This window comes from Myiozetetes cayanensis, unplaced genomic scaffold, assembly GCF_022539395.1.
Source record: "Myiozetetes cayanensis isolate MyiCay16 unplaced genomic scaffold, myiCay2020 scf4, whole genome shotgun sequence".
Taxonomy (NCBI): domain Eukaryota; kingdom Metazoa; phylum Chordata; class Aves; order Passeriformes; family Tyrannidae; genus Myiozetetes; species Myiozetetes cayanensis.
Window position 1 is genome coordinate 5,879,568 of NW_026087631.1, and position 27,865 is coordinate 5,907,432.

The 27,865-nt window shown below is 40.8% G+C and overlaps 1 protein-coding gene across 2 annotated transcripts in view; it reads left to right on the top strand.

Moving 5' to 3' along the window:
• Nucleotides 1–27,865, top strand: part of LOC126647073 (E3 ubiquitin-protein ligase KCMF1) — a 48,251-nt gene that overhangs the window by 12,956 nt on the left and 7,430 nt on the right. For both annotated transcript variants that reach the window (XM_050328939.1, XM_050328940.1), the window contains exons 2-4: nt 10,528–10,695; nt 18,988–19,127; nt 24,436–24,537. In XM_050328939.1, coding sequence (XP_050184896.1) covers nt 10,528–10,695; nt 18,988–19,127; nt 24,436–24,537 — 410 coding nt within the window. The remainder of the gene's footprint in view (nt 1–10,527; nt 10,696–18,987; nt 19,128–24,435; nt 24,538–27,865) is intronic.

Genomic DNA, 27,865 nt, shown 5'->3' on the forward strand with positions numbered 1-27,865 from the left:
GCTGTACTATTGGCACCTGGTTTATTTTGTAGTTCAGCAAATAAAAATGTCTCGGTTTTGTTTAAGAGAATGAGCTACTTACAGTAAAGAGACTTAAGTACTGAAAACTCATGAACAGGAATCTGTTATATCATTGTTGGACTTTAGTGTTTAGTGATAGATCGGAAGTTCTTCAGGAAAATGATGTGACTTGTTATTTTCAAGTAGGGTAGTGTAGTGGGTTTCTGTGGCTGGGTTTTGGTAGTTGGGGGTCTACAGGGATGGCTTCTGTTAGAAGCTGCCAGAAGCTTCCCCTGTCTGGGGGAGCCATTGCCTGTCCTGGAGCCGGCTTCCTGCACCTGGACAAGGCTGAGTCCATCAGGAATGACAGTAATGCCTCTGGGATAACATACGTAAAACCAGAAGATTGTGGCACAGAAAGAATTCCAGCCAAGGATGAGCAGAGTGAGAACCTGGGAACAATAATGCAGACACCAAGGTCAGGGCAGAAAGAGGGGCAGGAGGTGCTCCAGGCCCTACAGCCCTGGTGCAGTCCATGGTGGGGCAGCTGTGCCCCTGCAGCCCATGGAGGAGCCCACGCTGGAGCAGGTGGATGCAGGAAGGAGGCTGTGACCCCGTGGGAGGCCCAGGATGCAGCAGGGTCCTGTAGGGGACCTGCAGCCCATGGAGAGGAAAGCTCAGGCTGGAGCAGGTTTTTCCTGGTAGGATTTGTGGCCCCTGTGAGGGACCTACAGTGGTACAGCTCATTGGTGAAGGACTGCACCCCATGGAGGAGTGACCCACGGGACAGCAGTTTGGGAAGAACTGTTGCCTGAGGGATGGCTCAAGGACTGTCTCCCATGGAGGGACCCCACGGGAGCAGGGGAAGGACTCCTCTCCCTCAGCAGCAGCAGAAACAACAACTGACCACAACCCCCATTCCCCATCCCACTGCACCGCTGGAGGGGGAGGTAGGGAGAACATGGAAGGAAGGAGGGGTGGGGGGAAGGCATTTTGAAGGTTATTTTACTTTTCACTCTTTTGCTCTTATTCTGTTAGTAATAAATTTTAAGTATTATCCCCACTTTGAGTTTGTTTTACCCATGAAGGTAATCAGTAGCTGACTTCTCCAGCCTGTTACATCAACTCATGAATCCTTAGCTGTTTTTTTTTTTCTCTCTTCAGTCCAGCTGCAGAGGGGAGTGAGAGATTGGCTTTAGTGGGTACCTGGCGTCTGGCCAGGGTCAACCCACTACAGGTGGCTAGTAAATTATTCTTAAAAGTAAGTTGGATATATAAGTGGGATGCTTAGCACTGTCAGGGAAGCATTCCAGAAGATAATAGATCACTTTTGGTTCTTTATGCATGTGTGGTTTAAGAGGACAAGAAAAAGAAACTGCAAGTAAAAAAAGCTAAATGAAACTCTTCCTAAACAGAAGAACAAAAAAGAAAGGAAGGCATTTGGTATGGCTGGCAAATGCCTGAGTTGCCAATCCAGGGACCATATGAGCATGTATGAGCAGCCCTGCCAAGAAGGACTTGTTGGTGCTGGTGGATGAGAGGCTGGACATGACCCAGCCATGTGCACTCACAGCCCAGAAAGCCAGTTGAATCCTGAGCTGCATCCAAAGCAGCGTGGGCAGCAAGGCAAGGGAGGGGATTCTACCCCTCTACTCTGCTGTGATGAGACTCTGCCTGTAACACTGCATCCAGCTCTGGGGTGCTCAGCACAGGAGGGATATCGACCTGTTGGAGCGAGTCCAGAGGAGGGCCACCAAGATGATGAGAGGGATGGAGCACCTCTCCTGTGAAGAAAGGCTGAGAGAACTGGGATTGTTCAGCCTGGAGAAGAGAAGGCTTTGGGATGCCCTAATTGCAGCCTTCCAATACCTGAAGGGAGCCTACAAGAAAGATGGAGAGATTAGAGCATGTAGTGGCAGGACAAGGGGGAATGGCTTCAAAGTGAAAGAGGGCAGGTTTAGATTAGATACTAGAAAAAAAATTCTTTTGAAGGTGGTGAGGCACTGGAACAGATTGCCCAGAGAGGTTTTGGATGCCCTATCCCTGGGAGTGTTCAAGGCCAGGTTGGATGGGGCTTTCAGCAATCTGGTCTGGTGAGAGGGGTCCCTACCCGAGGCAGGACAGTAGGATCTGTATGATCTCTAAGGTCACTTCCAACCCAGGCTATTTTACGATTCTGTGAATTAGCAAAGAAGTCTGTACCATGAAGAATCGGAAAGAAGGGGAGAGGAGCGGAACATGCTCAAAGCCTGATATGAAACCTTTTTTGTTTTGGCTTACTGTATATCCCACAGCACTCTTGTGGTGTAGCTTTCCCACGATAAGCAATTGTTGTTTCTGCAGGCATGTTTACCAGCCTGAGAAGCAGTTCTCTGTAACAAAGAGTGTGAGGGAAAGACTGCCAAGGCAATCTATTTATGTTCATAGTAAGAAAAATGCCTGAGAAAGCCCAGGGTAAAATATTTCTAATACCTGAGTGAATGTACTGTAAGTTTTTGACCTATTGCTGCTCTGTCTTGTGTTCAGAAAAATTCAGTTGTTTTTTGCAAGTTTCTAGACCTCTTGTGGTGCTAAGGAAAGCTAAATTCTTTTTATGATATTGTGGTGCCGTTCAAAACAGCAATTTTGAAGGTAGTAAATTTGAAAGTGTTTTTGTGCTCCTCCCTGTGAACTGAATGGGTTGGGAGGAATCTAGGTATGACTGCCGTGCACTAGACATTGCTACTTTCTTTAGTGAAGAGGAGAACCACTTGCTCTTCTTTCCCTCCCTCTTCCAACTGCTTTCTGGATGTGTGTTCCTCACATGAAAAGCCTGTATATTTCCAGACCACTCTGTGCAAGTCTTTAAGTCTTGAGTTACCGTGGGGTATTTAATCACGGAGCTTTACTGCTATTGCTGGAGCATTTGCTGCTTGAAATCTTTTTTTGTCTTTCACTTCCATATCTTTGGTTTCCCAGCCAGTGTTGCCCACTTTCTGCATTGTGCTAAATCTGACCTTTTCCCCATCCCATAGGGGTAGAAAAGCTTCCTGTGTTTGCCTACCTGTGGAATGTTTAAGAGGATCAGGAGTGAGTCTGGTAGTGCAAAAGGAAGTAAAGCTGAGTGTGTGTCCCTGACACCAGGGCTATGGATAGGGGTACCTAAATATTTAATTTCAGCTAAGGTTCTTGTGAAGGTAAGAATTTACAAAGAAAACAAATGCATTTTGACTCTGCCAGGTGTTGTGGGGTTTTTTTCTCATGTGCCTGAAACTTGTCTCACAGAAATAGCAGTCTTCAGGCATGTTTACTTCTCTGCTCAGCTGGGCTGTACTAATCAGTTCACTCCCATCCCTGATGTGATATGTGTCTTGTTTTTCTTGTGTGTTTTTCCCTTTTTATGCCACTTTTCTCAACACTAATCCAAATGTACAAAGGCTTATTTTCTGAGAAAACTGTCTCTTAATTCTTTCAGGGCTCGACAGAGCCTGAAAAAAACAAGTAATTTTGTTTAACTTCTTTTTAGGGTTTTAGTGTTTCTTCATGTTTCTTCCACCTGTAAAACTCATTTGTGTGTGATGTACTTTCCCCCAGCCCAATTGTCTTTTAGAAGGTGCTTACCTGAGCAGTATATTTCTGTTGTCTCTTTAGTCGTGAAACAAACTCAGGAACCTGGTCCTGTCTTATTAAATAAGAAACTTTGCCATTGATTTTCCTAGATAGAGGATGTAGCTTAGTGCTGTTACTGTTATTTTCTTGCCCTGTCAGTGTTTGTAGCTTCATCAGTTTAAATATTTTTTCTGTTAATAGAATTTACATGCTGTTTGCCATCTTCCAGATTAGCAGAGTTGTTAAATAAAATCATGTTTTGGTGCCGCATTACAAACTTTCTGTGCTTCATTGCAAACTGTCTAATTTTAATGTATTTACAGTACTTAAGCAGGCTTTTGTGTTGTGATGGTTTTGGTGGTCACATGAAATTGTATTAATTGAATAATAAGAGGCATGTGAGACAATGTCAAATATTAAATAAGAAATCCAAGTTTGCTTGATCAGAAGTCTTGTCAGATTTCTTCGTAGTTTTGGGCATGTTTTGCAAGTGTTGGGCATGTTTTGCAAGTGTTAACTAATGACTTGTTCCTCAAGCACTGGAGTTGACTGAAGGTGTTGTGTTTGTAGCTTCCACAGCCTGGGATGTGAAAGCAAAAATGGAAGAAGTCCTTTTTGCAGCAGGCTGGCTGATGCTCATGGACCAAGGCTCGTGGGCCTTGCTTGGCCAGCTGTGTTGCTTGATTCTTTGTTTCTACACCAGGCCAGCAGGATGAGGGCAGTGATTGTCCCCCTGTATTTGCCACTGGTAAAGCCATGCCTTTTGGGCTCCTCTCTTTAAAAAGGACATTTTGATGCTGGAGCTCGTCCAGAGAAGGGCAACAAGGCTCATGAAAGGTCTAGAAAATGTGTCTTATGTGGAGCAGCTGAGGAGCTGGGTTTGTTTCGTATCAAGAAGTGCAGGCTTGTTGGGGGACCTCGTTGCTCTCTACAACTGCCTGAAAGAGGAGGTGGGTTGGTGGGGACTGGTCTCTTCTACTGTGTCTGTAGTGAGAGGAATAGGGGAAATGCCTTGAGCTGAGGCAGAGGAGATTCAGATTAGATAATAGAAAAAAATTTTTTCACTGTTAGCGGTCAGGCAGTGGAATAGGTTTCCCAGGGAGGCGGTGGAGTCACCATCCCTGGAGGTGTTCAGAAGGCATCTCAGTCTGGTGCTGGGTGACGTGGTTGAGTGGCTGAGGGGTTACAGTGGTAGTGCTGGGTTGGTGGTTGGACTGGGTGATCTTAAAGGTCTCTTCCAACCTTGACGATTCTGTGATTCTGAGTATCAGGCACTGTGCAAGGGGGCTTCATGAAACTTGTTGACGACAGAGAGATGACCAGATTCAGGTGTCTGTTTCTACTCCAGACTCTAGACAGGAAGGAGGAGTGCAGTTAAGAAAACAAAAACCTTTTATAGGCCCGATTCCCTCCCTTTCCTCCTCCCTTTTTTTTTTTCCATTTCCAAGTCAACAACATCTCTTCCTGCAACTTCAATCCTACTGGTTCTTTTTGCAGACATGCTAGACAGTGTTTTTAGTTACTTCAGGGGTATGGTGTGTGAATTTTCTGTTCAGCACTTGGAGCTGCAAAGGTGACGAAGTATATATTCAATGTTGTAGGTGTCTTTCATGTTTGTTTTCACAATCTGCTTTAGTAAACACATGAGGAAAAGTAAACAAAAATCAAAGTTCTATGGTTTGAGTGAATTTCTGGTGAAATTTTGGCAGACAGCAGAAATTTATGCTCTTAATATTTAACCTCTCAAATTAGGCAGTAGTCTGCATTAAAGAGATGATGCTATTGAAGTAAGAAACATGTGTCATTCCCCTTTTTTTAATGCTCTCAAATAGCATATATTTTCCTATATTCGGTCTTGGAATCAAGTGAACTGCTTCAGTACAATGTCTTACCTTAAGGTCTAGGCTTACTGTATGGCATGGAAACTACAGGTAGTTAATGTCAAGCAAATTTATTTGAAAAAACCAAACAAAACCGCAAACAACCCTCTGAAAGAGCATCTTGCACTGAAGTGAATCAAAGGCATTTTAAAAGTAGTGTGTTACTTATGATCCTCAGTATATATAAAATGCTATAAACGGGTTGCAGCCTCTTCTACCACAAAAGAGGCAGCACAACTTCTTAGTTTTCACTTGCATGTTTTAAGTTGGGGGTTTTGAAATGTAGAAACCATGACGTTTGTCCAGTCCCTTGAAGTTCAGTGGTACTTCAGCTTGTCTTTTGGAAAGGTGAACCCTCTTAGTACCTCACATAAATTAGGAAGAAATTCTAAAGTAAGTGGCATTTTCATTCTGGAAGAGAAACCATTGATAGGCCGATTTTGTATTTGTGTTGGACATTAAAGAAATTCAGTGATCCTCACTCTGAGCACTGATGAATTAAAAGCAATATCTGAATTATGGGCTGGAAGGTTGGTTTTTGGACACTGAGCTATTGACAGGACTGTGAAATGGTGAAACTACCGAGGAAACTAAGGTCTTCTGGTGTACTGCTAAAAGTGAGGAGTTTAATTCTCAGGAATAGCAGAATGATTAAGTATTGCTCTCAGGAACTAATTGTTGTGTTTTCACTGTTTGAATACTTCAGATGTAGGCTTTGTATGCATTTAAAATATTTTCTAGTGACTGGTGAAGGGCATTTTCTTTGAAATTTCTAAAAATTGAGCAGTACATTGAAAGTATCAGTAAAGTTTAGCAGCTCATGTTGTTGAGCTTGGAACATATTTCAGTATCTCTTTATAGCTCATCTCTGACTGTAAGTTCTCCATAAGAGGAAAACAAAACCAAACTGAATTTTCTACAGTTTCTCAGGTAATTTTTTACCTGGGTCTGATGTCAGGGCTTTTATTATCATTACTATTCAAATTGCCCCTAGTTTCTGAGGAGACCAAGCTGGGGAAAAAAATCTTTGCTTTTTTCACAAATGGGTGTCTAACCAAGGCAGTAGTGGCTTGGGGACATTAAAGGCATTTTAATTGAAGTTATATCCTAGCTTTGTTTGTAACTGTAAATATAAATTAACCCTAATACCTGCGGTATGTAAACCGTTTTTTTTTCAGTGTTGGTTCTGTCCATTATGGAATCAGATTGTGCTCCCTTTGGTGTGTCTATTAAACCCAGAAGTTGCTTTAATTTTAATTAATTCCTAGGAAAACCAATTATATGTCATAAGATTAAATTATATTTGGCTATCAGGATCAAAATAGGAAAGGTGTTGGAGAGGAGCATTATTTTGGCTTCTTTTTTTCCATCACTATTCAATGTACTGCATGTAAAATGCCGAAGTCACGGGCCTAAATTAGATGAAGATGAGGGATGACTTGACATAAATGTAGTAAAAATTTTGTACTGAAGGGGTAAAACATATTTTATTAGTGGGACTGTTAAGTGTCTCCTGATTGATTTCACTCCAAGTGTGAAGCTGGAGAGGTTGAGCCTGTTGGTACTGCGGGAGAATTCTGCTGATGAGGGACCTTTGAGAATGTGGAGTTTGACAGTTAAAGGTGAGCCCGAGCTCCTTAGGCTTTTAGCACAATGCTGTCCTCTGGTGGAACAGTGCTGCATTAAAACAGCACTTCTCACTGAGCAGAAAAGTTTTAATTAGGTATGTTATGCAGTGTATGCTGGTACTTATATAGCAATCACAAAGTAGAAAAAAATTTGAGGACACCTCTGATATTATCCATGATAACGACTATGTGAACTGTAACTAAAATGGGTATTTCTTACTCTTACCACTCCAAGTCAATGCTTTGCAAAAGGTGAAGCAGAAGTTCTTACTGAATAACAAGTAGTTTGGGGTTAATAGGGTTTCACTCTAGGATTCTTTTGAAAGTCAGTAGTAACACATTATGCAAGTCAAAATGTATCGAAATCCTTGGCACCCATTGTTCGTGCTCTTCTCTTGGTCATGTGTATTTGTTACCTGCTTTAAAATTAATCTCTCCACACTGTGTTTGTTGTGGGTTTTTTTTCTACTCACAACCAGTGATTAATACGGATGCATCCATTTTAATCTGTAACATACCTGCTATAGTTGCAAATATAAGGTAAATGCAGGGACACGTTGGATAGGCACATACTGAAAGACATGCTGTGCTAGATAGAATATGTTATCTTTGAGCGTTTGGGGTTTTCGCAGAGTGAACTTTTGGAATTTCAGTTGATATAAAGATTAAAGTATGAAATGTTAAAATTAAAGCTGTTACTATAGTAGAGAAGATAAGATGGGAGGAAATTATTTGGCTATTTTGGTTTCCACATCCCAGGTTGGGTAGGTGGTTGAGGTTTTGGCAGCCAAATAATAGGCTTGAAGAAGAGCAGGAAAAACTGTTAGGCCTGACTTTGCTCGGACTCTTATAAAAAGGGAAAAACAAGAGATATAATTTCTGGAAAAGAGATCCCGCTGGATTCCAGGGGAGATCTGGGAATTTAAGCATGTGTTTAACTCCTAAATTTCTATTTAATAATTTTTCCTTTTTCAGTTTTCATTCTCTTCTATAAATAAGGAAATAAGAGTAATCTGGCACGTCCCCTGCTGCCAGCTGGTTGCTCAAAGGGGAGAATGCAGTAGCTGTGGCAAAGTACTGACCCTGAGAGATGCAGAAAGCACAGTGTTTCTAAAATGTTATTCTCCTGATCTGACTTCACCAGCCAAAGTGATGTGTTATGCTAGTGTCAGCTTTTCTGTGTGAGTTGGGTTGTAGATGTTTTGATAATTGATCAGAAGAAGTGAAGTTCATCTATTACTCAAAGATGTGGTGCATTTTCACTTGCAAGTGTTCTGAGGTTTAAAATACAAACGTTATGTTGTGATTTGTGTTTATGGCTGAATTTCTGCCAAGTCAATGTCATGTAGTATATGCAGGCTGCAGTTTGGAATAATATGGAGAAGTATTGACATAAAGAAGACGTGTAAATGAAAACTTAAAAATGTCTGTCTTCAAGTAGGAGTGATGTAGATGTTTGAGAGAACGTGTGGCAGGAGGAGTTTGTTACAAAGAGGCTTACACCTGCATTAAATCAACTTTTCTGAGGTAAAGGGAAAAGAGTGGGTAAAATATGACTTACTGGAGAACTGTGGCTTAGTACTTCATTTGGAAAGCTCTTGGTGTCTGATGTAGGCTCTAGGTTAAATAAGTCTGCTTATTTCACTGTGATGTCTAACTTGCTGATCAACTGTTTTCTAGAAAGTTTAGTAGGAAACAAAAAGGCTTGCAATGCTGCCAATGACTGATAAGTGTTGTGTGTGTGGTGTGCATTGTTGGGGAGATGTGCGTGCTGCTTAGGTGAAATGCTGTGGGTCTCTGTGTGGAGAAGGGAAAAAAGCAAACAAACCAACTGAAGCAATTAAATTCAGTCTACAGAGTTAGCAAGCAAATGTTCCCAGAAGTTAAGTTGCTCTCAGTGTCCAAATCACCAGATTGTTGAAGATCCTTCAGAGCTAATGGATAAAACTTCAGAGAAAAGCAAGTTTTAAGTGAGAAAGATTATATTTAAAACAAAACCAACCAAACAAGGAAAAAACCAAAACAGCTTTGAAGATGGTAATCTGACCATCTTGAGGCTATTAACAAAGATTCTGTAAATATATTCTTCTAATGCGCTACTCCATGTAGAGTGATGCTTGCAGAACGGGTACGGAGTGAGGCAAATAGAGAAATAGGTTCAGTATTCACATAAGTACTGTGCTTACATATTAGAAACTTAGATAATGCCTTAAGCTCTCCTAGTAGGTAAAGAAAGTAAAGTAAAAAAATTACAAAATTATTTTTCTCACTGTTCATCTGACTATAGTGATGCAATTGTTTTGAACAAGTAGGATATATCAAAAAGAAATTACTTACTGATGTGCTTCTGCATTAATTTGTTGCAAAGCTTCTGTTCAGATGCTATAAAGAGGAGTATTCAAAAAAGAAAGGGCAAAAAAAATTTCTGTAATTAACACCAATCCTCTTACAGTGAGGCTTGAAAAAATAGGGAGATGGCTAATATGACTATTTAGTTGTGGCAGTTTTATTTCTCTGAAGTTGCCTGTGCTTTTATCAAACTGTGAAGAACAAGTGTTAACTGATACTGAAACAGGATATTGATCAGAATCCTACCTTAATTGTATACACTGGTTTCTTTTGTGAAGGCCCTTAATTTGCTGCTGCAGTTGCAGAAGTTTGTGTTAGCCTTCACAGATTACAAGACAGTGTCACTTCTGCCCTTTGATGGGTAACCCAGAGGGAAGTGAAACCATACGGAGGAAAATGAAAACCTTTTGAAGGTATAAAAGCCTTTCCTCTGACCACACATGCAGTGTGACTGCTTTACAGTGCAAAGGTTGTGCTTGAGAAGGAAACAGAATGGAGGGAACTGATGCAGCCTAACTTGAAAAAACAACTTAGGTTTCTCTTCTGCTGTTTTAAATGGAAAAATTTATTCCTAATTTATACCCCACTTCTAATGTCAGGGATGGTTATGGTGTTCTTCAGAATTAAAATGTTAGGAAGTATGGAGGTAAAGGCTTAAAAGTTAGTATATTTTTGTCAGTGGTTGGTTTGCTTGTTGTTGGTTTTTAATCTCTTAATCAGTCATTATGCAATTTAGCTTTTAAAGGTGGCCCAAGATTCCTAATTGAACAGTCAGAATCCTGGTCAATGCTAAGAGTTGAAGGTTCCTGTAGGAAGTTGCGTCCTAGGAGATTTTATGACTTAACCTCTTATAATTTCAGGTGCTTGGGTTTGCCCTTATTTTGCTTCAGGAATTCGGGATTGTAACTTTGGGAGAGCAGTGTCTTTCAAAGACACAAACGCGTTTAAAAATCGAGTCCCGTGCCAGCTGCGCGCGCCAGACATGGTTGGCTCCTTTTAGGTATTGAGAGGCAACGGCAACAAATCTGCCTCATAAAAAAGTGCATTTGTTACTGTCTTAAAGCAGTTTTATTTGTTCACAGGTGTCAGCTGTGATGCATGTTTAAAAGGAAATTTTCGAGGTCGCCGATACAAGTGTTTAATTTGCTACGATTACGATCTATGTGCAACTTGTTATGAAAGTGGTGCAACGACGACAAGGCACACAACTGACCATCCAATGCAGTGCATACTAACAAGAGTAGATTTTGGTAAGTGATAATTTCAAACTCTAGTAATTTGCTGCTCTGTGTCTACAGGCGTAGTGCTGATTTTCATATTTCTGCTGATTACTCACTTCCCCCATCAGTGCACTGAAATAAAAGCCAGGTTTTCATGTTCTGATAAACAGGCATGTTTTCTTTGATTTTCTGTAGCACAGAAGAACTGCTTTATAGATATATTTGTAATTGGTGCATATATATTTTTGATTTTGTTATTTTGGTCTGATAACAGCAGATTATCAGACTAATAAACTTACTTAATAACAGTGACTATTACTGAAAGTGCCATGGTCTACAAGAGGAAGAATCCTGGTGAGATTTTCTAGGAAGGTTATTCATGGGTGGCTTATGTGGGACTGTAGGTACAGGAAGGGTAGGGATGGGCTGTATTGACCTTGAGAAATTAATGGCAAAGACAAGTATGTAGTCTTTTTGGAGCTCCTTTGTAGATCTACTAATTTAAGAACTATTTCTGACTGTAAAGCCATGTCAGTATTTAAAATAAAAAATAATTGTTCTTGTCTCGTATCCCATTGTTGTTTCCATTGCATTGTATTTGCAACAGGTTGTAACTTGCAAAATAATTCTGTGACAGTCCACTGCTCTAAGATGTTGCTGATCTGGACATGTATGTTCTTTTGATGTTAAGCTCATGAGACTGGCATTTTAATATTTTTTTTTTGTGATTCCAGCTGTAATCCTAATTTTTTGAATCCTTTAAATAAGATGATTTCTCAGAAGCTGAAGTCTTGTACTTCTTTACCTCTTTGATTAAAATAGGAGTAAAATATATACTTGATTGCTTTAATGTTTAGAGAATAGGTATGTATAGAAACATGCAGTTTCTAAAAACAGAGTTTATATCAAGGTATCTTAAATTTCCTTTCAATTCTCAGACCTCTGCTTGCCCTCTAGACTGGCTGGTTATGACTTCAGAAATCCAGACCCTGGGAATCCAGAGTTTGAAAGGAAATAATGTAGTGCATTATTAAAAATCCACACCCCCATTTTAACTTGCATGTGTTTGTTGTTGGGCTTTTTTTCTTTTTTTTTCCTCTGTGTTACAGTATCAGGGATCGAGGTCACTGTTTGAAATGCAGAATTGAAACTTCTTAGCCCGTTAGCAACAGTTATTTTTGTGTATTATACGTGGGTTAAAAAGACAGCAGTGCTGTAAATATTAAATACTCATCACGGTGGTAAGAAGACTGAAACATACTTTCTATGAAACCTTAAACTAATATTAAATGTCAAGGATTTCAGCGTACTGCAGTGAGAAAACTTTGTTCTAAACCATCCTGTCCTTAAAGATGCCTGTCATCAGAGCCCAAGAATGGCTAGGAATTGTATTTTGTTTTGCTACTTGGGTACTTCTCCTGTGTAAGTATTTGATAAACATATCTTTTGGCTTAATGCATTTTATGTGTGCATGTGGTGGGGACAGAGAGAGGTTATTTTTTACTAATTAAGTATGCATGAAGGATATGGATGGTGAGGTGGAAGAAGGTTCACAGTGAAGTATTGAACTGAGTAATAGGATTCCAGGGGCAACTTCTGCATCTCTTGGTGTTTATGCTGCTTATTTTCCAAGTGAGGATAAGAAAACAAGGTCTAGCAATTTCATATGGCTTGGTATCCAGGCATTGCTCCCACAGAACCAGTGTTAGGAAAGAAAACACTGCAGCTCAGCTCTGCAAAAAGAATTCTGGTTTGATTAACCCTATAAAGCAAGAACATCACCCGACTGTGAGCCACAGCAAAGGTTAATGGCACCCACTAACTGCCTGTGAGCTTATAACTGGAGAATTAATCGGGAAATACTTAAAAATAACGCATTCCTTACAGCTCAGGAAGATCTGTGACATCATTCCTAAAATGTTTTGATTTTAGAGTTCCCTGCAGAATACACATAAAGGAGTGTACCTTTACAGTGTTGTACAGATGCTTAAAGAAGCTGTGGTAACTTTTCAAAGGGCCTTGTGTAGCCAAGGAGATCATGTGATTTTGAGGAACATCTAAAAAATTAAGAGCTAAGGAATGGTAAGTTTAGTTTAAAAAATCAATAATGAACGGTAGAAGTAGTCTAGAATGACTCAGCGTTGTTAGGATCATTGTGCTAGTGGATACTAAAAATCTCCAAGGAAGTGGATATTAATGGCTGAAAAGAAAATAATCAAGGGTAAATTGGCAACATAAATCTAAATGGCATTGTTACGTTTTAAGCCCAGGCAGCAGCCAAACCCCACACAGCTGCTCGCTCACTCCCCCACCCGTGGGATCAGGGAGCCAGTCAGAAGGGTAAAAGCCAGAAAATTTGTGGCTTGAGATAAAGACAGTTTGATAGGGAAAGCTAAGGCCAGACACACAAGCAAAGCAAAACAAGGAATTAATTCACTGCTCCCCACGAGCAGGCAGGTGTTCAGCCATCTCCAGGAGAGCAGGGCCCCATCACGTGTAACGGTTACTGGGGAAGGCAAATGCCATCACTCCAAATATCCCTCCCTTCCTCCTCCTTCCCCCCACTTTAGGTGCTGAGCATGATGTCGTATGGTCTGGAATATCCCTTTGGCTGGTTTGGGTCACCTGTCCTGGCTGTCTCTCCTTCCAGCCTTCCAGGCACCCCCAAATCCCTCCCCAGCGTGAAAAGCACAAAAGGCCTTGACCCTGTGTAAGCCCTACTCAGCAATAACAAAAACATCTCTGTATTATCATATCAACCCTGTGTTCAGCACAAACCCAAACCACAGCCCCACACTAGCCACTGTGAAAAAGTTAATTCTACCCCAGCCAAAACCAGCACAGGCATAGAAGTAATGAAGTCTTCAGTCACTTAGTGATGATGTGGAAGTCAAATGAGAGTGTCTTCTAGTGTATGACAGTCTGAGTAGGGAGTTTTCCAGAGCAAGGAGAATATCACTGGAAACACAAACTGGAAGGCTGTTAAGTGTAGGTAGGCGTGCAGGCTGTGGTTAACCTGGCCACTGACGAACTTCAATACTGTTGTCTGTAGGCAGGTTCGTTTCAAAGGTATGAAAACGCCCATTTACTCTTGTACTGTTGGGTATTTGTCTTCCAGGAGTCAGTGTATGACCCAGGATTAATTCTGAAGCAAGATGGGATCCAGAAAAATGCCAGTGCTGTTGTTACTGAGCCCCCACAAGACTTACTGGAAAAAATGCTTTAACCAGCACGAGAGTAATGCGCTGCTGTAACAGGGACAGAGCTTAAAATAAAATATGAAGTCTCACATGTAATGACAAGTGGACTTTAAAGTGCAAATCCAATTAGTTTATTTCAGAGGGGTCAGAGAGTAGCATTGCAATAGGCCTGTGTAAAGAACAGGAATGTGCTAACCAGGCAGTCATGGTACTGTTGTGCTCTTTGTAGGACAATTTGTCAGGACAATGGAGAAGTTCAGAGCAAATTTCCTAGTTTTCTTCTTCCTGAAAAAGAATTCTAAAGCTGTTAGGATGTTTTTCGGGTCTATGCTGCATCATTTTAAAGTGGTTATACTGACAGAGAAAGCAATACAAATTGCTAGTAGAATCCTCTGCCAAAATCATTTTGTGTTGCTTTCATCACAGTCCAGAAACTACCTTGGTTCAGAAATACTTTTGCTTGTCAGCTCAGGTGCTTGTGTGACAGAAGATCCTGCCACCTTTTGTTCCTGATTCTGAAGCAGAGGGCTCTTATTAAATAATGGGTACCTTGGTAATGTTTGGTGTGGAGTCTGACTGGATTCACCAGAATTTAGCTTGAGGCTTTGGTAGTTTAGGGTGGCTTTTTTCACCCGCTAAAATAAAATCTGTTTGTTAAATGTGTGTATTGCAAAGTCATAGCATGGTAGTTTATTTGGAAGGGGAGCAGCTTTGAGGGTAATACTGTTTAGAATGGTATGGCTGCTTCATCAGTGATACAGGAATATATATACTTTGTTTTGTTAAGTGTGGTGTGTTGCCACCATTTGGTCTCTTCAAACATTGAAAAAAAATTCAAATAAATACAGTACAACTTGTAAAATACTGATATTTTTATCTGTCTATATATATCACATTGAAATTGCATTACTCATATAAAGAGAAGTGAAACTAAAATTCCTTTTGGCCATGTACCCTTGTAAAAAATTATGTCTTAACAGAAAAGACAGGCTGTTATAAATGTAGTCGTGAAGCAGACGTCTCTTTGAAAGACAGATTTTTATCCAAGGAATGCTACAGTTGCTTTTGTTTCGTTGCTAACCTCCTGCCAATTTTGAGAATGTGCTACTTAGAGTTACGTATTAAATATACATGTAACTTTTGTAGCTGTAGATGGATAAAAAAAAAAAACCTGTTTATAATTTTGGTTGGATTTTCATATTAAATTTGTGTTGTTTCTTGGTTGGTTTTTTTCCCCTCCCAGGAAAAACTATAATGTCCAAGCACTCTGGTGCTTGAAATCTGACTTCTTAAACTATTGTTGGGTCCTTGTCAGAAAGTATTCTGATCCTTCTACTCCTTTGTATTCTCCCCCAAACTGATCAGCAATACGGGGACCAAATCTTCTTCTAGAGGGATGTCGTTGAGCCTGGTGTTCTTTTTGCTAAGTAGCCTCGCCTTCCTAGCTGTGAACAGAGGGCTTTAGAGGTCCAGAGGAGTTGGAAGAGTCACAGACTCCTGCTTCTGTCTTTGGAAAGAACCAAAATTTAACGTCTGAAAAGGTTTCTTTGTGGCCAGAAGGGACAATCCTTTGGTCACAGGCACATTGCATTCTAACACTGATAGATTTGTGAATGAAAACAGTAACACAGTTGTAGGTTGCCTCACTTGTGCAGCCATGGAGGCATGGGGTTTCCATTTTTTCCCATATGACCTCTAATTGTTAGGATCTTCATTAGCAAAGGAACTCTTCATAGTCAAGAATACGATTGTTCGTAATTTTTAGGATTTTTTTATGAACTTGTAAAAACAAAACAGATGGGGAAGTAGCCATTTAATACCCTCAGCACTAAAACCAGATATAAAGATTCATAATATCACCTAATTACCTTTTCTTTTTATTTTAGATTTTTTTTTAATTTAGATTTTTTTTTTTATTTAGATTTTACTTTAAAGGAAAACTTATCTGGTCATTTGTATTTTGGATTAGAAACAGGATAGATTTGGATTTTAAGAGATGGAGAGAGATTAAAGTTGAGGGGGAAAGACGAAGGGAAGTATAAACTCACAAAGGAAAAATATTCTGATTTGCCAGTGACTGTTTTAACTTCTGCGGGTGCATTTCTTAATATTTTTTTTTCCAGGTGAAGGCATTTTTATTTGGCTTGTGCTTGTAGGTTTGATGTGTATTACGAGAAAGAAATGGAAGGAGGTTTGAGTGGGAGAACACGCGAAGGTGTAATCGCGAGACTGGAAAGAACTCACGTTTTTATTTTTTTGTTGAATAAATGTTTCGTTTCATATTCTCTAAAAACAGGGACCAGCACAGGATTTGACAGTACTCTCCCCTCCGTGATAGAACAATGTGTATTACTGGACTTTTTGACATCTGCATTGAGCTGACAGTGTATCCAAGGAAAAGATACTTCCATGTGCTTATGTGCCTGCTCATCTATTCACAACTCTCCTCAGATGGGTTGTGGCCCTGGGCCCTTTGCTGAGCTCCAGGGAAGTTGGAGTTGGCACTGCTGCCTCACTTGAAAACAACCAGAGAGTTTTATAGATGGTTTTAGACCACTCATCATTTTAAGGGATTTGTTTGTTTGTTTTTAGGCAGTAAATGCAAAAGTTGCTTTTCTGTGCAAAGTCTTTAAACAATAAGATGATTTGCTCCTTTGAGTCATAATCTTCGTGTTTTATCCATATCAGTGTATAAAATACCAGGACTCAGAAAATTCCCTGAAGTTAAGCTGCTCAGGTAGAAAGGGTCCTTCAAGGAAAATTTGACTTGGTGTTCTTATGTGTGTGTCTGTTTGCAGGGATGGAGATTTTCATTTTACCAGTCAGTAAGTAGGTATTTAATTTAAGCATCATCATAAGAGTCATAGCAAAGCTTAAGTGAAAGCAGAGGATCAGCTAAACAAACTGTTGTTAGCTTTGGATGTGTTTGTGACTGACTGGTGGTTTTGTATTCCCAAAGGTATGCAGAATTTTTTTGCAGAAATTCTTGTTCAGTTATTGAGTTTCAGAGAACAATACAGTGTTTGCATATATTGTTTGGGGCAGACTAAATGCAGTTACATTTGGAATTCTTTTAAACTATTCAGCTCCAAAGTTTGGCCATCTTACTTACTTTGTTCCCAGTATCTATCTTTATTTAAGTTCCAACTCTCTTATATCTTTGGGACACTGGAAAAAGTGAAAACAGAAGTTTGCATTTACACTGTGCAATGACACTGTAGAAATAAAAATGCTCTTAAAGCTTTCTTTTTTTCTGTATACTGTAACAACTTGGGTAGCGACCTGTTTTAATTGTAATTTTTCATTATATATAACTGCAAGGAGGATTTTCATTCACCTTCACTAAAGTGTTTTGCGGTTATCTCTTTAAAAAACAACCATCACTTGAGCCTCTTGCTTTACAGGTAGATTTTTCTGAAAGAATATCTCTTCCAGAATCCATATGACTGATCCATTTAGAGACCATTTTAATGACTGCTTAGGACTTTGTCCCACATAAACCGGGTTCATACTTTCCTCATTTGAAACCATGACATGTGCAAGTTGTTTGTGTTTGGTTACACTGCAGGACATTGGTAATTTTTTTTTACCCACACTCAGGTTTTTGGGTGCATCAGAAGGGAAGTGTGATTCTTGGAGAAACTTCCAGAGGAGTACTTAGCCAAAGATGTACTGACACTGGTTAGGTGTTCCAAAATCCTGAAGTCTCGTGATTTATGTTCATGTATTATCTGAAACAGTCTCCATAACACCTCAGACTTGGAGCAACTTAATTTTTGCATCAGTCTTTATTGCGTATCATGTAATAAGAGGAGAATGAAAGACTCTGAAGCAAGACTGGTCAGCACCTGTAAAATATGTCTGTTGTAATTTTAGAGAAGCTACTCAAGGCAAAAGATAAACATAAGCTTACTGTGAGTAATGGATAAGAACAACAGATAGTGCAAAAAGGAGGAATATGCTGTAGTTGTTTCTGGTTTTGAACATTCAGAACACACTCTAAAGCTGATTCATACTTAATTTATAAATGAAACAAGCAGGTATGAGAGTTTTAAGAGGGTTTTTTTCCAGTCTGGTAGTCTTATCATCTTCAGTTGAATGTGGTACATTTAAGTGTTGGCCAGCAACCTCTCCTGCAAATATGGGAAAGTAGACTTTTTTCTTCCTAGCTTCACTGGTTCTTCCCACAGATTTACAGGGTATTAGTCAAGGACAAGTGGTGCAGAACATGAGTTCTAGTATCTGTTCAAACGTCCAATTTTTAATTTGTAGCAGGAGATCCATAATTTTATGAAAGTATTTTTCTGTTACTTATCAGTGAGTCCTAGAAAAAAATGTCAGTGAAAAGATTTTTAATTAATTGCTGGAGAAAACCATGTATTTTGGTTTTTTTTATGTGAATGTGAATCTTAGTTGTGTTTCCTGTAGAACATATAATACCAGAGAAGATGAGAGAGGAAAGCTATTGCATGATTTTATAAATTTTAATGTTATGTTTGGTGAACTTCTGTGTTAGCAACTTAAAAGCACCTGCTTTTCATCAGTAGTGCAAAAGTGCTCACATTCAACACACCTAAAAGTTACAACCAGTGTGTAACAGATAATCGGATTCCTTTGTCACTATCAAACTCTGATGTTCTGGAAATCTCTCAAATGCATTACTACTTAACTGTGAAGCAGTGGTTCAGCTGTGGCATAAATATTGACACATGGTATCCCTGAGGACTTCTAAATTGCAGTCTAAATTTGAGCTATTGCTGAGAGTTCAGCTTGTGAAATCTCATGTTATGATTGAAAAATACCATGGTTGGGCCCCGTACATGGGATAAGAGTAGTGGTGGAAAAGTGAAGGTTTAGCAATACTGGCAGCATCACGATAGAAGTCTTTGTTCCTAATGAGTATTAGAAAACTATGTTGTGTGTACTAAATGGAAATGAAATGTAGTCTCTGATTTTTGTCGTCAGTACCTGGACACTTGTTGAATGTGGCCATTTCAATGAAATGCCAGATTAACTTGGCAGTGATTACAATGAAGGACATTTTTAAAGAGAGGTTGATGTGAATGCAATAAATGATGATACTACTTTGAAGTAACCCCTGCTTAAATGCTTTCTGTTCCAGATTTGTACTATGGTGGAGAAGCTTTCTCTGTAGAGCAGCCACAGTCATTTACTTGTCCTTATTGTGGAAAAATGGGTTATACGGAAACATCTCTTCAAGAACATGTTACTTCTGAGCATGCAGAAACATCAACAGAAGTGGTAAGAAGCCTCAGAATTGGCTTTTGTGGTGGAAATACATTTAAAATAGTATCTTTTCTGAAATTGTTACCCTCCTGTTCTTTTTCTGTCTTGAGGCATGTATTCATTTAAATGTTTTGTCAGAACATGTAGCTACTACACGTGACAGGGACATCAAAATTCTTGTGATTTGTGGGTATCATAATATAGTGAGCTTGCTTGCTTGTTTTGTGGTTTTTGTTTTGTTGTCCTGATAGAAAGGCTGCCATGTTTAGGAGATTATTATTCTGTAAGACACAATTTTTGGAAGTTCTCATGGTTAGCCTGTCTAGTTGTGTCTCTCTTTTCACAGCCAGTATGTAATTGTCCTGTAAGCTCAAAGCTATGCCAGTCTTTTGTAACTGTAAGAGAGAAGGAAGAAATACAAAGAGTTTGGTGTGTTTTTCAAGTAAACTGTTTTAATGGGCCTGGTATTTTTATGAAGTGGGATTTTACCTTTTTTTTTAAATTGTTACTGTCAAAGCAGGGGGGGTTTCCCCCATCCCTAACCATTAGGACACTAGATGTGTTAAAAATGCACATCTTAAACAAGTGTCAACAGAAATACTTCGATCAGAGGTGTTAGCTCCTGCTATCTTGGTTGACCTTGGGAGCAGGAGAAACTGTTTTAGCAGAATGACATGCAGGGTGTTGTTCTCTGGTGAATTGTTTTGCCAGAGATTCCTAGAAAAAAAGTGATGCTTGAAGTGTGTTGCTCATTGTTAATGCATTATGAAGAAATTAATTATAAGTAGGTTCTCTTTTCTAATCTTGTACTTTTCTTAACTTTCAAGGAATTCTGTGGAAGAAAATGAATGATTTCTCTCCAAGCCTGTTATGGAACTTGGGTGAAGGGGTAGTATGAAAGGGTGTTTGTTCACCGTTTTTGAGACTCAAAGGTGTCCTGATCTTTCTTAAAAACATAGGAAGTTGAACAGTTTACTGCACAATCAGCTGGACTGTAGGATCACTATTTAACACAGCGACACATGCAATTTTTGTAATCTCCTTGAGGTTTTTCTTAAATTTTGCAGCTTTCAAACATAGCATCAAGCATTCAGAATTCCACATTTGGATGCCTTTGTTTGGTTTAGTGGCTTAGTATTGCAATTCTCATTTGCACCACTTGATGTCAGTGATATGTTCCTGACACAGAAATGTTCACAGATCCCAGGTTTTTAAATTTGACACGGCCTTTTTTTCGTCTGTGACTTCTAGAACTCAGCACTAGTTCTGACCTAACAACTAAAGCCTAAATTTGTGGTTCTAGACACCTGCTGATCCAGTGAATCCTGAAAGAGTTGTATTTGTAAAAAAAAAACCACACAAAAAAACCCAACCCCTGAACACTTTCAGTGCATCAGTCTGCAACACTGCTATATCTTTGTTCCAGACACTGATAAAGGACAGTTTTTTAGTCCTTGAATACGATTGTCTATGTTTGTGCTAAGTTTTGAATGTAACTTTGACAGTGAATGTTTAGTGTGTGTGTACATCAAACTTACTTGGGAGCTATAGCCTTACTGAGACAGTGAAAGGCTACAGGATTACTAAAGAGGAAATTATTATGGATTCTAAATGTTTGTGGTTGTAGGTTTTCAAACAATTGTTTGTGTTTAGATGGTGAGCTTGTAGTTGTTGTAGTATCTCTGTCTATCAAAAGATACGTTTTATTTTAGATATTTTCAGATCTTTAAAGGAAGTTTACGGGGGTAGTCACAGCCCCAAACACCCCCACCACCCCAATTTTTCAAACAGTAAGCCAAACAATTTTTGCTCAATTAAATTTTGCCATTTTTATATTCAGAGTGGTGCAGGTAAGAAGTTCACTTTCTGCTGATTTTTCTCAGGTATGTACAGCAACGTTAGGTATCTGTGGGCAGGAATCACAGACTGACTGAGGTTGAAAGGGACCTCTGGAGGTCACTTGAGCAGGGCCACCTACACCTGATTGTCCAGGACCGTGTTCAGACAGTTTTTAATACACTGAGGACAGCGGCTCCACAGCCTCTCTAGGCAACATGAGCCAGTGCTCAGTGACCCTCACAATGAAAAAGTGTTTCCCGATGTTCATGAGGAAACTTCTGTGTTTAGATTTGTGCCCAGTGTGGTCCTGTCACTGCCTGGCTTCACCATCCTTTCAGCCTCCCTTTAGGTATTCATGTACATTTATAAGGTCTCCCCTAGAACCTGCCCTTCTCCAGGCTGAACAGTCCCATCTTTCTCAGCCTTTGCTCACGGGAGAGATGATCCATTCCTGGAATCATCATTGTAGCCTTTTGCTGAACTCTCTTCAGTGTGTGCATGTCTCTTACGTATGTAGAGCTGAGAACTGGGCACAGTACCCCAGGTGTAGCCTCACCTATGCTGGATGAAAGCAAAAGATCACCACACTCAGCCTGCTGGCAACACTTTCTGGTGCAGCCCAAGACACCACTAGTTTTCTTTGCTACAAGAGCTCACTGCTGGCTCATGGTTCACCAGGACCCCCAGGTCCTTTGCTGCAAAAGCTGTGCTCCAGATGACTGGCCTCCAGTGTGTGCTGGTTCCTGAGGCTGTTCCTCCCCAGGTGCAGGACCTGTACTTCCCCCTTCGTGAGGTTCCCATTGGCCCATTTCTTCAGCTTTTTGAGGTCCCTCTAAACGGCAGCACAGCTCTCGGCATATCAGCCATTCCTCCCCATCTTGTGTAATTGGCAAAATTCCCACTGATCACCATCCTCTGAAGCCAGCCACTGAGACAGTTCTCACTCCACCTCACTGTCTGCTTATTCAGACTGTGTATCAACAGCTTGTCTTTGAGCATCCTGTGAGAGACAGTGCCAGAAGTCTTACTTGAAGTTCTGGTAAGCAATACCCGTGCTCTTCAGTCATCCACCAGGCCAGACGCTTCATCACAAAAGGTTTATGAACTTGGTCAAGCATGTCTTCACTCCATGAAGCCATACTGACTGTTCTTGATGATTTTCTTGTCTTTAATGTGCCTGGAAATGGTCTCCATCACCTCCCCAGGATCAAGGCAAGCTGACCAACCTGTAGTTCCCAGGTACCCCTACTTTCCCCTTCTTTAGGATAGGAGTGACACTTGCTTTACTCCAGTCCTCAGGCACCTCTCCCAGTCACCATGATTGTTCAAAGGTTATTGAGATCACCCTCTCAGTAGCATCTGCCAGCTCTCTCAGCACTTGCTGGTGCATCCCATCACAGCCTGTGGACTTAAGTATGTCCAATTCGTTCAAGTGCTGGATTTCAGGTTAGTTGTACTGTTCCAAATCAGATACAGCACAAGTCTGCTAGCATTGTAAATGCAAAAATTTTAGAAGACATCATCAAATTTGGTCTCCTAGTCTCGTTTCAGAACAGAGATGCAAAGTTTTTACTATTACATTGCACAGCATCAGCTTTCTCACCTTTAGCAAAACAGTAACTAGGCTATTTGTACATGAACTGTAAGGACTAGGCTGTTGATACTTTGCTGATAAAATTGAGGAGAGCTTTCCTTGCAGTAATGAAATGGACAATCTGAGAGAGTTTGAATGGTTCCTAATTCATTCTCGAAGATCACAGTAACTCTTGTTGAGGTTACAGAAATGCTGTCGCTTCAAGTGGTCGCCTTAAATAGGCAAGTAGTGGTAATATAAGCACAGTTCTGAAAACTGGCAGGTATTCTGTGAGTATAATTGACATAGGACTTCAGAGGCATCACTCAGGGTAGCATGGTGATTTCTTAATACAAATGCTCATGAGTTCAAGAGAACCTTCTGACTGCAGCTTTTGTTCATGCATGTTCTAGTTAACAATGATTCTTAGTTGTATCACACTTAATCAGGGATGCAGCAGTCTTTGTTTTGACTCTTGTCAGAGCTTATGCTTAACTAAATTGTTGTTTTTGTGTGACAATTCTTGCAAAATTTTCCTAGTCAGAGAGTTCTTGAAAGTTGAGTTGATGTTTAGAATTAGAGTTGGGATACTTTGATTCCTTCCTTCCTTCTCATTGTTCCCTATAGCTTTTTCTTAGCTGATGTTTTTCTAAGGACTGAGTCTCTTCGGGCACACGTGTGCAGCTTGTAACGCCTTTGTCCTATTAGCAAAGACCCTTCTTTTGCTTTGCTACTTTCAGTAGTGTCTTGTTTGTCATGTGTTGACTTTCTCCTTCCTCAGAGTAGATTAAATGAAAAAAAAAAGATTGCTTTGAAGGTGTTGCATTCTCTTGGTATGAAACACATTCTTGAAGATTAGGCAGCTGTAATGAAGTTTATGGACTTTAGAACTATCTGCCCAGTACACATCCATTCCTGTATCCCTGTAGGGTAGCTGTATGATATGTTGGCTCAGGGGAGGATTTATTATATTATGCTGTGATAAGTTGTTCCCTGTAATGTGTCCACTTTTTTGCTTCTGTAGTGGTGAAAAATCTGTGAAGACAAATGCTAAACATGGAAAATAAGGGGGCAGGGGTTGTAGCAAAAAACTTTTAAAATGCCTGGTGTTCTGCTCAGAACTGGCTACTAAAGTTAAAAGTGGCATTAGGTGCAGCAGTTGGTGTTGAAAGCATTGAGATTTTGCAGTGAACTTACTTCAAGACTTTGTTCTCACCTCCATGAGAGTAAGACAGATGTATGCACTACTCTGTAGGTGTCCTTAATGCCCTTGGTCTTTGAGATCTGCTGTCAACAGCTCGGGTATATGCATGAGGAGCCCTGGGAGCAAGAGGTTTATGTTCCATCCCAGCTACTATAAAGAAAAATGGAATATGCTTTTCAAGCTGTTTGTGGTCATTCAAAAAGAAGTCATAATTATGGCAGTTGTAATAGTAGTGTTTGACTACCTAGTTACGCTGTACTTTGGTTTAAAAACAAAACAAACCAAACAAAACCATCCAACCACTGCTGTGTGGCATGGTCTCAGTTTGATACTTAGCAAATACTTATGGGCAGTTTCATTGAAGCCTCTACTGGGATGAGTGTCAAGCAGGGAAATGGCATTCCTGTGTAACTGGACTTCAGTCTGCGGCAGAATTGGCATACAAATACTATTTTTCAAGACACTGAAAATTGAATTTGTGAATCATAGCTCTGGTTTTCATAGTATTCTGAAAATCATGAAGTAAAAGATGACTAAATATCTGCAATTCAGTACATTTTCTGGGCTTGTTTGAATATGTTGATATCCGGGTGTTTGTGAATACCTAGAATGTGATTTCAAAGCATAAGATGTTTGACTCAATGATGTAAGTCCTATTTTGTAAACCTTATAAAGTTGGAGGTTTTTTTCTTGCTTTCTCATTTCAGATTTGTCCAATATGTGCAGCATTACCTGGAGGGGATCCAAATCACGTAACAGATGACTTTGCAGCTCATCTTACACTGGAACACAGAGCTCCTAGAGATTTAATATCCTTTCCAAGTTGAGGCAAAGAAGCTAGACTGTTTCACCTAGTAACCATGATGACTTGGTGCTTAACTGATGTTAATGCAGTTGTTTAATAATGTAATTTTGTAGTGTTACTGATAATTTGTAAATATTTGGGAAACAGTATGTTGCCTTTCAGTTACCTTAAGCAGCCAGATATGCAGTTATATCTGTGCTTGATGACTGAAGAGCCAGAATTGTTAGGGATTTTTTTTATCCTTGTTCTAGGAATATTTTTCTTTTTTAAAACATTTTCTTCCTCCCTAGGATCAACTGATGAAATATATTTTGGGCTTTTACTTAATGACATGCAGGCTAGGTACCATCCCTACAGTCAGTAATCTCTGAATTATTCCTTTGTGTCTCATTTAAACATACAGACAAAAAGGCTGCATTATAACTTTGATAGTGGCTTTTTGTTTAAAGATTTTTAAAAAGGAAAAAAAGAATAAGAACATTGGAGTAAAAAAAATAAACTCAAGCCCTACCAAACAGAGTTCATGACACTAACAGAAGGGAAACAGCATTTAAGGAGATGGCTCCAATTCAGTTTGTTAGTGTTAACATGGTTTAGGGTCAGGACTGACTGAATGTGCGTGTTAAATGCTACACAATAATTGAATCAGTGTAAAGGAGTTTGGGTGTTGGTTGGCTCTCTGAAGGAGTAACAAATAATGCAAAAAACACTACAAAATTGGATAAAACCAGTTATCTCTACTTCACCTTTCTGTGTTTAGACAGGAGTGGAGTTCTCAGCATTCAGGAACAGGACAGTGCTGAGAGCTTGGTCCCAGGCATTCCCAAGGTCCTCAATGGCCAGGAGTCATTCTGTCCTCCCTTTCAGGAGGAGGTGGGATGAGACAGATGTGAGAGTGTTTTCCAGACCATTAGATCTTTCCTGGCCTTTGGGCATCTCTGAGATGTTGCTTGGTGGGTGATGTAGTTTGAGCAGTTAAGTTATGCTTTTTCTAACAACTGCGAGTTTTTCACAGAATCACAGAATACGCTGAGTTGGAAAGGACCCACAGGGATCATCAAGTCCATCTCCTGCCCCTGCACAGGACTATCCCCAAGAGTCACAACCTGTACCTGAGAGTATCATCCAAACACCTCTTTGAACTCTGTCAGGCTTGGTGCTGTGACCATTTCCCTGGAGAGCCTGTTCAGTGCCCAGACACCCTCCAGGGGAAGAACCTTTTTCTAATATCCAACCTAAACTTCCCCTGGCACAACTCTAGGCCATTCTCTCAAGTTCTGTCACTGATCACCACAGAGCAGAGATCAGTGCCTGCCCCTCCTCTTCCCCTCACAAGGAAGTTGTAACTGCAGTGAGGTCTCCCCTCAGTCTCCTCTTCTCCAGCTGAACACACCAAGTGCCCTCAGCTGCTCCTCACACGGCTTCAAATCAAGGCTCTTCATGACCCTCCTTTGGTCACTCTCTAACAGCTTCAGATCTTTCTTATATTGTGATGCTCCAAACTGCACACAAAATTCAAGGTGAGGCTGCCCCAGGTCAGTGCAGAGCAGGACAATCCCCTCCCTGGACCAGCTGGTGATGCTTTCCCTGATGCCCCCCAGGACAGGGTTGGCCCTCCTGGCTGCCGGGGCACTGCTGACTCACATTCAACCTGCCATCCACCAGGACCCCCAGGGCCCTTTCCTGGCACTGCTTTCCAGCATCTCATTCCCCAGGTCTGTTCGAACATCCAGGGCTGCCTTATGGTGCAGAATGCAGCACTTCCCTCATGAAATTTCATGTGGTTGGTGATTGCCCAGTTCCTCCGATTTTTCATAGTCTCTCTGCAGGGCCTCCCAGTTTTGTGTCATTTGCAAACATGCATAGTATCCCTTCCAGTCCTGTGTCCAAGTCGTTTATGAAGATGTTGAAGAGCACCTAAGATGGACCCTATGGAGCCCCACTAGCTGTGCTGGCTGTGACCATAGACAGCATTGTCTTTCAGGTGTTCTTCAGTACCTCCAAGAGTAATCTTCCAGTACTTGCTGGTAAACCGGTAGTTTCCGGGGTCCTGATTCTTGTCCTCCTTGAAAATCAGGACAACTTTTGCCAGTGCAATGTGACCTCTCCAGGCTACCAAGACCTCTCAAAAAACATTGAGAAAGGTTTTGTGATGACACCAGCCAGCTCTTTGAGCATTCTGGGATGAATCCCATCAGATTTGTAAGGATCCAGCTGGAGCAGCAGATCCCACACAATTTCAGGGTTGAGTAGGAGTTGATGTTGATCATTCTGGCAGTAAATGGTCCTCCAGCTCAGGGCACTGAGACCCCCTTGGTGCATCATCCCTGTTGAAGACAGAGGCAAAGAAAGAGTTATAAACTCCTCTGCCTTGTCTCTGTCCCTGTTTGTGAGGTGACCATCCTCATCCTGTAATGGGCTGATGGTATTTCTATGCTGCCTTTCTCCATTAATATATTGGAAAAAACTCTTTTTATTGTCCCCCACATTTCTGGCACCTTCAACCCCAGCTGAGCTTTGGCCTCACAGATTTTCTCCCTGCAGCGGCGAGGAGCATCTCTGAATTCTTCCCATGTCACTTAACCTTGCTTCCATTGGGCATAGACTTTCCACTTTTGCCTTATTTCCAAGAGAAGATCCCTGCTGAGCCAGGCTGGCCTTCTGCCTCAGCTGCTTGACTTCCAGCATTTGGGAATTGCTGCTCCTGTGCCCTCAGGAGGTGATGTTTGAAAAGTGACCGGCACTGATGGACCCAGCACCTGCAAAAACCTTTTCCCAGGGGACCTTACTTCCTAATTCCCCAAGCAGCCTGAAGTCTGCTCTTCTCATGTGCAGAGCTGAGGTTTCACTGGCACTTTTCCTGCTGCCAGTGGAGATTTTAAACTCACTGACTTCATGGTTGATGTGGCCAAGGGGACACCAATCTCCACTTTGCCTGTGAGATCCACTCTCTTGACAAGCAGCTGATCAAGGAGGGCATCTTTCCAAGTCAGGACCTGTTCTGTAACGTTGTCATCCAAGTTTTCTAGGAATCTTCTGGCCTGGGTTGTCCAGCTGTGTGATGCTCCCAGGTAATTTCTGGCAAGCTGAAGTCCCCCATAAGGACAGGGGGAGTTAATTGGAAGTGTCTCTCAGTTCCTTAAAGAGTAATTCATTGGCATCATCGTCCTGGCTGGGGGGTCTATGGCAGACTTCCACAGTGACATTTGCACTATTTGTTTGCCCCTTGATCCTTACCCAGAGGCTCTCAACTGTGTCTTTGCTAGCTTTGAGCTCCCAACCCTCCTATGACACACAATGCCACCTCTCTGCCTCTTCTGCCCTGCCTGTCC